The 12,144-nt window shown below is 42.0% G+C and overlaps 1 protein-coding gene across 1 annotated transcript in view; it reads right to left on the bottom strand.

Moving 5' to 3' along the window:
• The window catches only part of PDPK1 (3-phosphoinositide dependent protein kinase 1), a 1,584,105-nt gene that overhangs the window by 200,860 nt on the left and 1,371,101 nt on the right, over window positions 1-12,144 (bottom strand). Inside the window, exon 15 of the mRNA XM_044088924.1 lies at window positions 2,355-2,507. Within this exon, the coding sequence (XP_043944859.1) occupies window positions 2,355-2,507 (153 nt within the window). The remainder of the gene's footprint in view (window positions 1-2,354; window positions 2,508-12,144) is intronic.

Raw genomic sequence — 12,144 nt, 5'->3', positions numbered from 1 at the left:
GGTGAGAGCATTCTTAGGGACAGCAGCGTACTACAGAAAGTTTGTGCCCAATAATAGTACCACAACTGCTCCCCTCACAGACCTGACAAGGAAAACTAAGCCAGATAAGGTAGTGTGGACTCCACCATATCAGTAGGGATTCCAGAAGCTTAAAGGAGCTTTGGGAGGACCCCCTTGTGTTAGCCAGTCCAGATTACAGCAAATACTTTGTTCTGCAGGTGGATGCTTCAAACCATGGGATGGGGGCTGTACTTAGGCAGGTTTCCTCAGAGGGTGAAGAGCACCCAGTGGTATATCTCAGTTGTAGGCTCCAACCCAGGGAGGAATGCTATGCAGCTGCAGAAAAAGAATGCCTAGCCATAGTGTGGGCACTGCAGAATCTTCAGCCTTATCTGTATCGAAGGAAACTCACTGTAGTTACAGACCACAAACCCTTAATATGGCTAATTGAGCCAGCCAGCAAAATGCCAACTTAATAAGGTGCAGCCTAGGGTGGAAAGCATATATGGCAGTGCAGCACCGCAGTGGGGTTAGAAATGCCAATGCAGATGGGCTCTCAAACAGGGAACGGGGTAAGGTATTCCCAGATGGGCTATACCCTCCCAAGCAACATTTCTCAAGGGTCACTTAAAAACTACCTTGAGTTTCGGGGAGAAGAGAAATGTGACACTGCCAGCCCGGCTATCTGGAATTTTGTAAATAATTCTATGTCATTTGTGAATATTGATATGATTTATACAGAACTGTATGTTATGTAGTGAGCTTCAAGGATGTGTCCACAGTGTACCCTACCGGAAAAGAACAGAAATGTATACAAACTATATACCTGTGCAAATGTATGTTTTAATAATAAAGCCGGAACATACAGAGTTAACTTAGAAAACTTCAAGAAAATAAGTTGAAATTGTTTTTACGATTGTGTTATGTCTCAGTTTCAGTGAAACAGCTAGTGGTTTTTCTATTGTCTTGAAACAGAAGTAATTACTAGGTTTCAAATGTAAAAGCGTTTTACTGTTTTACGACTTCCAAGTTCTACAAACTTCTGAGGAGATATGTACTTCTCACACAGAGATGTTAAAATTCTGTTATCTGTTAGTCTGGGAACTTGAAAACAGGTGATAAAGAGAGATGTAATCCAGGCTAACCCAGCGGTAAGATGTGACATTAATTTAAGAAAACTCTGAGAGAGGGAGACTGTGCATTTTTTATCTTCTCTTGGACCTAGAAACATCCACTCAGCACATCTGCATTTGACTTGCTCTGTAAGCAAGTTATTTAGGGCATAGTATCTCTTAGATATAGACAGGAATATAGTAAAGATTAGTTTTGATGTTTTCTGTGTTTATTTGAGACTGTCCTGCAATGTTTTAAAATATTTCCTGTGATTCTGAACTCTGTAGTTACTGTGTTGAGCATTGTCTTGTTCTTTTATTATTACACATATTTACACCTATCTTTGTGGCTGGTTTGTTTTGAGATATTTAAGCTCCTTGAGTACTTGCATGTGTATTTGGTGACCTTTATAGGCCACTCCAATAGCCTTGTTCTTGGTCATACTTACCATTTGGATAACAGTAACATTACACAGTAGGATTGGTCACCCTTTGGTAATGGCCTTAGAGTAGCTGATAAAGAGCTGGCTGGTGGCAGTTATAACTGCATTATAGTCTGGGTAGAAGGGGGCATAGCTAGTAAACCTGTGCCAGGCTTTCCCAGGTGTGTACATGTGTTTGTATATAAATCACATCTCAAAATGTGTGTGTGTATGTCAGCTACTTGGGAAGGGACACGAAGCACTGGGTGGACAGAGCGGGTGCCGGAGGTTTTGGCTTGGCCACTCAGCTGAGATCTCAACTCTATAGTTGTGCCAGTGAGGAGTCTTATTGGGGATCTGGAGAAACCAGCCCCAGACCGACTGTGATCTCTGTGTGCTCTTAAGGGAAACTATACTTAACTGTGTGTGTACTTCTCATCCTCCCATTGTGTACGTCCCTCACTGTTGCCAGTGGTGAGGATTGAGGCTCCTTAATTACTGGGCCAGTGTAGGGGTGTCACAGGGACTATGAATAAAGACAACAAACTGTTAGACATAACAATTGTGTAAAGATCAGAAAAAAATTAATACGGGTTTTATGCAGAAATGGTACTGTTGGGATCCTCGTTAACAGTTGATCAAATGCAAGCCAAGTGGTCGTTTAAAGCACTGCTATTCATATAAAATGCAATTATAAAATAATATGTTATAGTCATGTTTACTGAAAATGCTTAGAATTAAATGTAATGCAACTGTAATACAACATACATTTGTCAAAAAATCAAGTTTTAAATGAAGTTTTTTAAACCATGGTACTTACTGTATGAACAAAAAATGTTTTGAAGTTTTTGGCCTCTGGGCGTAAATCTGGTGACCAAGGAATCTCTCCTTTTAGGACTTTATTAACAGGATCAACATAATACAGATGTGGTCCTTCTGTGAGCAGCAACTGACGCCGGCGTGCAAACAATCCCTAGAAGAAAGGGTTAGAAAGAATTCTACTTCTATAATAAGCTACGACTAAAGTAACATAGCAGAACATACATTTCAGCTTTACACAACACTTCTACATTTCACATCATGAAGTATAAAGGAGTCAGCTTTCTGGGCTTCCTAATAATATAATCAGGGTAGCAGTGACAGTAAAATGTTTTTCAAATACATCACATTTCTGCTTTTGAAGAGAATGATGTATGATAGGTGGGAGAAAAGTAAAAAAGATGGCTGCAATGCTAGTGAGAAGTGCTGGCTTGTAAAAGCAAGCAACACAACAAATCAGCAAATTTAACTCAGAGGTGCGGCTAAAGCTGTAGTTGCTAACCAAACAGACAAGATTTTTATTTTCCTACTGTCACAGTTACATACTGTAGTATGTCTTCAGCACTGAATGCAAAGTATCATGGTTTTAACCTCCTAAAGACCAAGTGGATTCACTTTAATGATCATTAGTAAAACAAACAAAAAAGCTTATTCGGTAAAGGTTTAGATGACCTTGCAAATTAAATATGGTTTTCTCTAATGCACAGAAAAGTTGTTACCCAACCCACTTGTCAAAAATAATAGATGTACAAGTTCTCAGAAAGTGAATGATCTTTCAGAGGGTTCTCTCGAGTGGGTTTACAACTCTAGTACATCTATCCTGTCATCTTGCATGACTCTAAGGCTCAAGTCAGGCAAATCTACACCTGAGTTAAGGGTTAAATGCACTCCAAAGGACCTAGTTATTGCGTTTATCTGCTTGATTTGTTTACCAAATTTAATTACTTCTGCACTACCAAAAGAGAGACTCTCTCAAGGCAAATCTGATCCTTTTTTTCCTAGAAAGTGTGTAAGTATGTATTGCTTGGAACAGGATGACATTCACACAGGCCTAGGCCTGGAAGGCTGGACATCATATACTTTATGAGGTCAGTGGGTGTTAAGTGAAAATGAGTCTTGGACTTGTTGCCTGGACTTTTCCTGATGAGTAGAGAATCAGTAAGAGTGGAAGGTATGTAGGTGAGCAGCTGCTCTCAACTTTTCAAAAAGCACATCCAGAACCTGCACTCCCCCACATCTTGCCACGTTAAAGGCAGAAGAACCTGAACAGGACTGTAGTCTCCTTGATCACTACCTGTTAAAAACTCATGGAAGATCTGAACATTTGTTTAAAACCAAACTTTCATAAGCAAGCTAGAAATGTGGCTCTTGAGTATCTGTTTTCCAAGGCATCCAACTCCCCTGGAATGAAAGTTATCACAAGAAAAAAATATGACAAAAGGCATCCCCACTCCATATCATATATGCTTCACTGCTGAAGGGATAGCAGCCAGTCCACAGTGACTGCACACACCACAACAGTGCCTTGTCTTAATAGTCCCAATTTCCAGTGGTTCTCTGGAGTTGGCAATGCAAAGGACAACACAGTCTCAACTCTACAAGATTTGTGCACAAGACGCTTTTCCACTTGACTTCAAAGCCTGTTAATGAATACTTATCTCAGATGTGGTCTCAATCACTGCTACTTCTTAAATCGGGGATGGTATTTGGGAAGGCAATGAAACCCAAATGTATATAGTGGGATGCCATCCACAAGATTAAGGGATGACAACTGAGTTCAGAGAACAGACTCAAAATGGTGGCACTGTATAAATATGGATGTGGAAAAAAAGGGATGAAAAGGCAGTTGTTGCTACTCTAAAACAGACAAAGGTATACAAATCTGCATCTACTAGTGAGAGGAGACCAACAACCTTAAGAAACAAGAACCTTACTCTTGCAGGAGAAAGACTCAGCTCTATGGTGCGTGTGATTGACTTTTCAATAATTTGAACCAGCTGCAGTGAAAATGCTGATTAACGTCTGATCACCACTAAAATATAGACATACGGATGAAATGTCATTCCAGATGACAGACCCCCTCAAGAGACTAAAGCCAAGGATGAAACAGAGCAATGCTTGCAGAAATGGAGATGGCTAGCTTTGACCAGACACAAACGTGTTTGTGTGTAGATATTTTTACACACACAAAATCAAGCTGCTGTTGTATTCCAGCTACAAAGTCAATGCACTGGAAATACCCCGGGGTGAAAAAAAAACATACTAAAGTCTTTTTTTTTTTTTGCTGAAATTGCTGACTGCTATGGATGTCTGAAGGAGCATCTTAGATTGTTTTAATGCCCTAAAACTTCACAGAAATGAAGGCTGAAAATGCAGAGTTTAACATGTGGTAAAAAGCTTCCAGAATTACCAGCATTGATGGCCAAGGTTCAGGATGTGACCATAGTTTGACTAAAGCTCGACTATAAAATTCGCCTATAAAAGGATGGTGGGGGTCAGTGTTATGTGCTGGCTCACACAGGCTGAAAGATGGTCCGAAGGGACATTACTATGGAAGTGACTCCTGGTGAAAAGATAAGCTGTGTGTTTAACAAGGACAACATACTGTATGGGAAGGGTCAAAGTACATATATGGTACAAGAGCAGCGCAGCAGACACTGCAGAAAGCTGTCCAACTTGTAAAGAGAATGGAATGAAAGGTACACATGACAAAAATCCACTCTCTCTTGCACCTATGAAAACCATGACTTTTTTTTTCCTGGTACAAACAAAACACTGTGGCCAGTGGGGGACAGGGAAAGTAGAAGAGGAGAAAAAAAGATCTTAGAATTCTTGTGGATTAGGAAGAGTTGACAATAAAAATCATGTTTTCTGTTCTTGAGTAGGGGAAAACCTCCCTTTTCCCTTTGGCCAAGACAGACAGAGTGGGCCAACCATGCTCTCTAAACCCAGCTCTTCAGGGGAATGCAAAGTAGGACAACAGACCAGTTCTTGGTTGAACATTTTTCACAGATTCACAACTTCATTGTAAACTATAAAGATTTTCCAAACTGGAGCTAATTTTGAGCAGCAACCTCTTACCTGTACAGTCCTAAGACCTCAACTGCTGATGTGCCTGTTCAGCTGCATACCTCCTCAGGAACGTGGCTGAAAGAGAAGTGGGTTTTAGTAGTAAACATCTGGTACCTAGTAGTTTCTCAAAGACCACACAGGAAGATTGATGGTGGCATCAGGGGCACAGCAGTCTTACAGTGATGATAGCTTTGCTTCTCCTTCAGAAAGTCTCAATAATCCTCCGAGCGGGGTGCCCCCCCCCAAAAAATAAACTTCTATAATCTCCTGGTGCACCTCTTCGCATGAAGGACAGCCTCAGGCCTGCATACACAAAGGCCACATGCACTTATTTATTCAAACTCAGTACAACATGCTACAAGCCCACTTCCTGACATGGACTGTCTGCCACAACTAGGGAGGAAATGCAACTTCTTGCTTGATCTGCTACTAAACAGGCTTGTAAGTGTATAGGAGATAAGACAGTCAACAGACCAAAGGCACATCACAGCAGAACATGTAATTTTACAAGATTTACCAAGTTTCTGGCACGTCAAAAATGGAAATGATCTTTTTTTATAATGTTTCACAAAGTCTACAGTTGGTAACTTCACGTTCCTCCAAGAAAAAATAAGCACTGCAAACATTAACTTTAGGAGGAATATCTCTCCCATGAGCACACTTACTGGAGACAGTCACCTGAAAAACTTGTAATATAGCCAAATTATAAGTAAACACATGCACAGCAAAAAACGCAAATGCCAAAAAGGGTTTTTATTTCTCTTGTATTACACTTGTAATTCACTAAATGGGCTTGGAAAAGGATTTCCATTCACTCCATTGGGGGGGGGGGTATAAAGTGAAGTGAAGATGGAAGGGGTTACTATCTCCTAGGAGAACTTCTGGAAAAATCCTTAGTGTGTGAGGTAACACTACGCCTGGTTTGGGGATGTCTAACTGCTCTTGAAGTATGGCTAGAAGACGGAAGTCCAATTGCAGATAGTTTACATCAACTTATCAATGAACTGCAGCAATAATTCTTATACCGAACATTGGATAACAAGGTAAGAAAGTATCTTTCATAGCTAACATTAAGTTTCTCCCTTGACTGGTACTATGGTTGGAGTAACTCAAACAGTAAAAGACTGCAGAGATGCAGGAGACAGAAAACAGTGTCAATGGTAATGCCTAGATAGGAGGCTCAATTCTAATGCTATGGAAGGGAAAATTACTCAGGAATACAGCATCTCAGAGCCCGAAGGTCTACAGTGACCAAGACTTCTAATAGCAAATTATGTAAACAACAGAAGCAGCTATTCCTTGACTGCATACAAGACCAGTCAATAACAGAGGGTGTACTGCACGAAGGGTCACAAGACCTCATTTCCCAACTCCCAAGGTAGGAAGGCAATTGTAGACACCCCAGGTCTCAGAAGTGAACTACCAAATTTGAACAATCCAAGCCCAAACCCTAATGAGACAGCCATTACTCCACCAGAAGACTGCACCACTCATGAAGAGTCTCCCAACACTTTTCCTGACTCCCATTCATCTTAAGGAATATGTCCAGTAACAGACCATCTCCTCAGGGCAAGTTAGAGCACGGCATCCTCCCCCCAATCACCAGAGTGGTTAAAGTTGATTTCCTGAAGGCACAAAACGCAAGCAATGAGAGGAAGAGGAAACACCAGGAATAGCAATGTTCATAATGGTCCCAAACTTCCAGTGTTAAAAAGCAAATGAGAAAGACAGTCAATCCAAGAGTTCAAAACTCCTGAAAAAGCAGGAGCTCCACAGGGCACATCCAGCAGTTCTCACTAGAGAACAAGTTATTCCAACAACCACAGCCAGGGCCCATTCTTGCTATATGCCAGAGACCAAAGACAGGGCCATGCCCTGGTTACTGCACAGTAGCAGCAGGTACTCGCAAGCTGTCTGATACCAGAGACCTACTAGTTTTGTATAAGGTACCTGTTATTGGTGAGAACCACTCTTACATGAACATTGGTGGAATGTTTACTAGGAGCTTTCTACTTCTCTTGCAAGATCCAGTCAGAGGCTGGCATGACCTGGTAGAAAAAAGGGCCTTAGCCAGACACCTTAAAAGATTCACAAACCCAGCAATGGAGGAGCAATCCTCACCAGTCCCAATAATGATTATGAAGTGCTCATAAGCAAAGTAAACCCTCAATCACCAAGGAAAACAAAGGGCAAAAATTTTCTCCATGAACCAAGACAGGACATGAAAAAAGGCTAAGGAATAGGAACAGAGGGACTTGCCCTTAGAGAACCTTAATTTCAGACTGGCAAAGCATGCTCTGGTTCAGTGACTCCTCCTCTCCCTCTGCTGAGGGGATCAGAAGGAAGTAGCCAATAGGTATGACCCAAAGAGATAATTTCACTACAATGACTTCACTGCGGCAACTCCAACCAGATGCAAAAATTCCTAGGGGAAGGCAGTCTGCTTCCCAGTAGAAGCAGCACAACTGACCTTCCATGCATATGCCCAGAGTACTGGTCAAAAAGGGACGAGTAAGGACCTACTTGAGAAGTTAGAATTAACTGGAGATGGACCTCAATCCTACCCCCAGGTTTGCAGGTCAAAACTGTGGAGGACATCAAGATCCAGAATCCTAAAGGAGGACCTCAGCCAGTCCTGCATGCTGGATAACAATAAAAGAAAGAAAGGACCAGCTATCTATTCACAAGCTGCATGAGCTACAAGGAAACCAAACTGCCAAAACTCATAACCCCTTTACAGGATAAAGCCCTACCTTACACATGACACTAGGAAAACAACAGCCACAGCTTACCAACTCTCATTTTTATAAATCTGCAAGCCACTCAAATCTCAAGTACTTGAACAATGTTACAATAAAATACCATTGCTTAGCTTTAAAACTTCAGTAGACTGAACTGCAAGACAACCTAATATTCTCTCATCTAGTCACTACACACAACCTAATCTACAAGTCAAATGTCCCAGCGACAACAACACACCATCACTACCCTTCAGCTCCACAGCCTAACACCTATTGCTAGTCACAAAATCTAATATCTCTGCAGGCGACTCCCTCTATTCCTCCAATGCATCTGAAATCTGGAACTCCACCCACACTCACCCTACAAGAAATCCATAACCTCATAACATTTAAACATCTGAGGTAAACATGGTCACATTCGGGGGGGGTGACAGGATATCACCAGGGTAATACCTCATTACACACAACCTAATCTACAAGTCAGACAAATGCCTCAGCAACAACACACCATCAACTACCCTTCAGTGCCACATCCTAACACCTATTACTAGTCACAAATTCTAATCTCTCTGCAGGCGACTCCCTCTATTCCTCCCATGTATCTAAAATCTGGAATTCCATCCCCACTCACCCTACAAGAAGCCCATAACCTCATAACATTTAAACATCTGAGGGAAACATGGTCACATTTGGGGGGGGGGGGTGAGAGGATATCACCAGGGTAACACCTCTGTTCCTACATATGCACTAAACTCCATCCTCCAAAGAACATACATTTCCAGTTACACTTAATTCGTATTGACATTCTTTAATCTACCCTCTTCTGGCAAACTGGTCTTTTCCTATGAATCCTCACCAGCCACTGCTTCCCACACTTCTTCTCTAAACCTTTCCATTAAACCATTTCTAAAGTAGACACAAGACAAGCAAACTGTTGAATACACACACAAATCCCGATGTCGAAAGAAGCAGGACCCAGTAGTTTAAGTAGTTCACTTAATCGATTTAATATAGAATCAAGACATAGTATACATAAAGCGCTTTTCATCTTCTAAATACAAAGACTTCTTCAGATGACATCTGAAGAAGTCTTTGTATTTAGAATACGAAAAGCGCTTTATGTATACTGTATCTTGATTCTATATTAAATCGATTGAGTGAACTACTTAAACTACTGGGTCCTGCTTCTTTCGACATCGGGATTTGTGTGTGTAATGAACCATTTCTCCCATACACCTCAAACTTACTTCACTTTGTCCTTCTATCTTTCACACCCATGTATCTGCACAATCTACTTCATCTTACAACTCGGCAGCCTGCCATCTACTTACTACCTTTCTTCTGTACCTCTACTACACCTCGTGTCTCCATACCTCAACCTATGTTGTATATAAGCCTAAACCTAGAAGCCAATTGTAATAATGTACATTGTACTGTAGTTGCCTTACTTATTTGCTGTTGATTGCTAACAAACCTCACACCCTCTCTTGCTGCTAAATTAAAGCCTACAGCCATATCTATAATATGTACAATGAAAACATATTCCTGTACTGAAATAGCTCTGCTTAGCTGATCTTAAAATTTACGGTATTCTCTTTAATTTGTCTTTTGGTTTTGGTAATTAGGACTACCTATTCATTAGTGTAACATGTACCTTTGTCTTCCAAACATTAACTGACAGTTTTACATTATTTTTATTAGACCTGTACTCCTCTTTCTTACTGTAACCCTTGTAAAGTTAATGTATTTTCTGTGGAACCTTTTCCTGGGCCTCTGCTGAAAAGGAGCTTTGTGCCCACGTAGACTATCCTGGTAAATAAATATTAATAAAGGTCACACAATGCAGGCTCTCAGAGGGGAAAGGACAACTGGCCACAGTAGCAAGGACATCTGTCTAAAGTAGATAGCTCTCACGGGAGAACCTAAAGGGACTCCATGGTCAGAAGAGGCCATCTTAGTGAGCTACCACTAGGAAATGAGGAGGAATGCTCAGGAATCTTGCCATCAGTATCACAGATAGGACAGTCTCATACCCGTGGTCCAGGTAGGATACGGAGTGGGATGATCATCTACTCAGCTCAGGCCCCAAAGTCTAGGAAGACGTCTGGAGTCATAGGAGCCGAAAGCGCCTCTCTATTAGACTGGGAAAGACCACACTGATAGCTCTTTTGAAGCAGAAAGAGAAGAATCAGAATCTCAAAACTGGCTGGCACAATACGAGGAGAGAGTGACTGGAATAAAGGTCTCCTTAGGAAAGAAGACGTCCAAACGGTGGGCCAGGTAACCCAAGTGACCTTTTTCAAATGAAGGTGGGAGTGGGACTCGACTCTCCTTAAGCAGCAGTCTCTATCGCTCACAGGGAAACGGTCTTTGAATGCATCACAGCTCCACTAAGAAGAATGAAGTAGTATACGGAAACTCAGCAGTGGTGGGACAACTGTATCAAACAGTTCTCTGTCAAACTGTTGAAAATGACACTCCAACAGAAGCTAGATTTAGGAGGCATCCAGCTTCACACCCAAATCTCAGTATGATGGGTTACAAAGGAAGATGCCCATGGCTCTTCAGAAGTGTTTAGTCAGTAGAGTGGGCAGGAAAAGGCAGGAGGCTCCTTGCCCTAGGAGTAGGCTGCTGGCAGGTCTACTCATCTTCTTGAAGAGAGATTACCCAAAAATCAGGGGACAGAATCCACCAGTACAGAGAAAATGGGCCTATTACCCAGGAAGGCAATAAGCAGGGACAGCAACCCTTGCATGAAATCTTGCTCATTTCAACTCCAGGAGGGATATTCTCAATGATACTCTGTACTGCAGGCATGTGGCCATGCCCTCTATCAGACAGAATCAGAATGAGGCACCACAAGTACTGCATTCATCAAAATTACATTCCTCTCTGACCCTGAAATTAGGAAGGGCCATGAGTACAATTCTCATGGAATTCAAAAGGAAGGACTACAGAATGACCAGCACAGCTGACTCTAAAACCCCATTGTGGTATAGTAATTAATTTTTCCTGCCACACATGTTGCCCTCACAGACCACCAAGTCCTTTAACTGGGAAGGAGGAGAATGTGGCCTCAGGGCTCACTGCAGGCCTGCCAAAATCAGATGAAAGTCAGCACCAAGACTACTAAACAAAACTTCAATCTGCTAGAGGAGGATTTTCCTGAGGGAAGGTTCAGCAGAGTAAGGATGCTTCCACATCTACAGAGCATCCACAAAAACATGTTGCAAGGATGGACACTATGGGCACTTACTGACTGGTCCCAGGAACCAAATGATAGAAAGACTAGTTAATTCCTAGAGTGCTGTAAAGACCCTAAAAGGGGGCATCAGTACCCCCAAAGATTGCAAGCAGCCTTTGGACTCAGAAGCTTCATCCATCTCCACAGGTTTGTGCTACCAACTGGATGCATGAGGTTTTGGGAAAAACAATATATACAAGGGGGTGCAGCTGTTGCATTGAATTTTCAAAGTTAAATCCTGCACCAACAACTAACTCCCACCAAGGGATGAACAAGCACTGGATCTTCCATACATGGGACTGTAAAAGCACTAGTGCAATATCATCCTATGACAATGACTTCACAAGGGCCAACAAGATGCAATATGGACTGAGGAAGAAGTCCTAAGAAAAGCAACTTCAGCTGGGAGTACAACTGATCTGTGTCCAGATGATTGGTGGTGTTACTCGACACGGACAGGCTGGGTGAGAAAAGGATCAAGCTGTTCAGAATGTGGAAAGGCTTGCTAACACTCCAGGATGCAAGCCCCAGAGTGAAGTCAGCAGTATGTCCCTCCCAAGACTCAACTCCAACAAAAAAACACACAGGGACGAAGCTCCCAACAGGAGATCTCTGCTATACCCCTGGAGGGCACGGGAAGCCATGGACAACAAAGGCTTACTATAATGATGGCCTTGCTCTAGCCAGTCATCCCAAAGATGGTTAGACGCAGATACACTAGCCTGCTCCATAAG

This window comes from Protopterus annectens, chromosome 12.part0 (genome assembly GCF_019279795.1).
Source record: "Protopterus annectens isolate FY-2018-M chromosome 12.part0, PAN1.0, whole genome shotgun sequence".
Classification (NCBI taxonomy): Eukaryota; Metazoa; Chordata; order Ceratodontiformes; family Protopteridae; genus Protopterus; species Protopterus annectens.
This window is presented reverse-complemented; position numbering and strand designations above follow the sequence as displayed.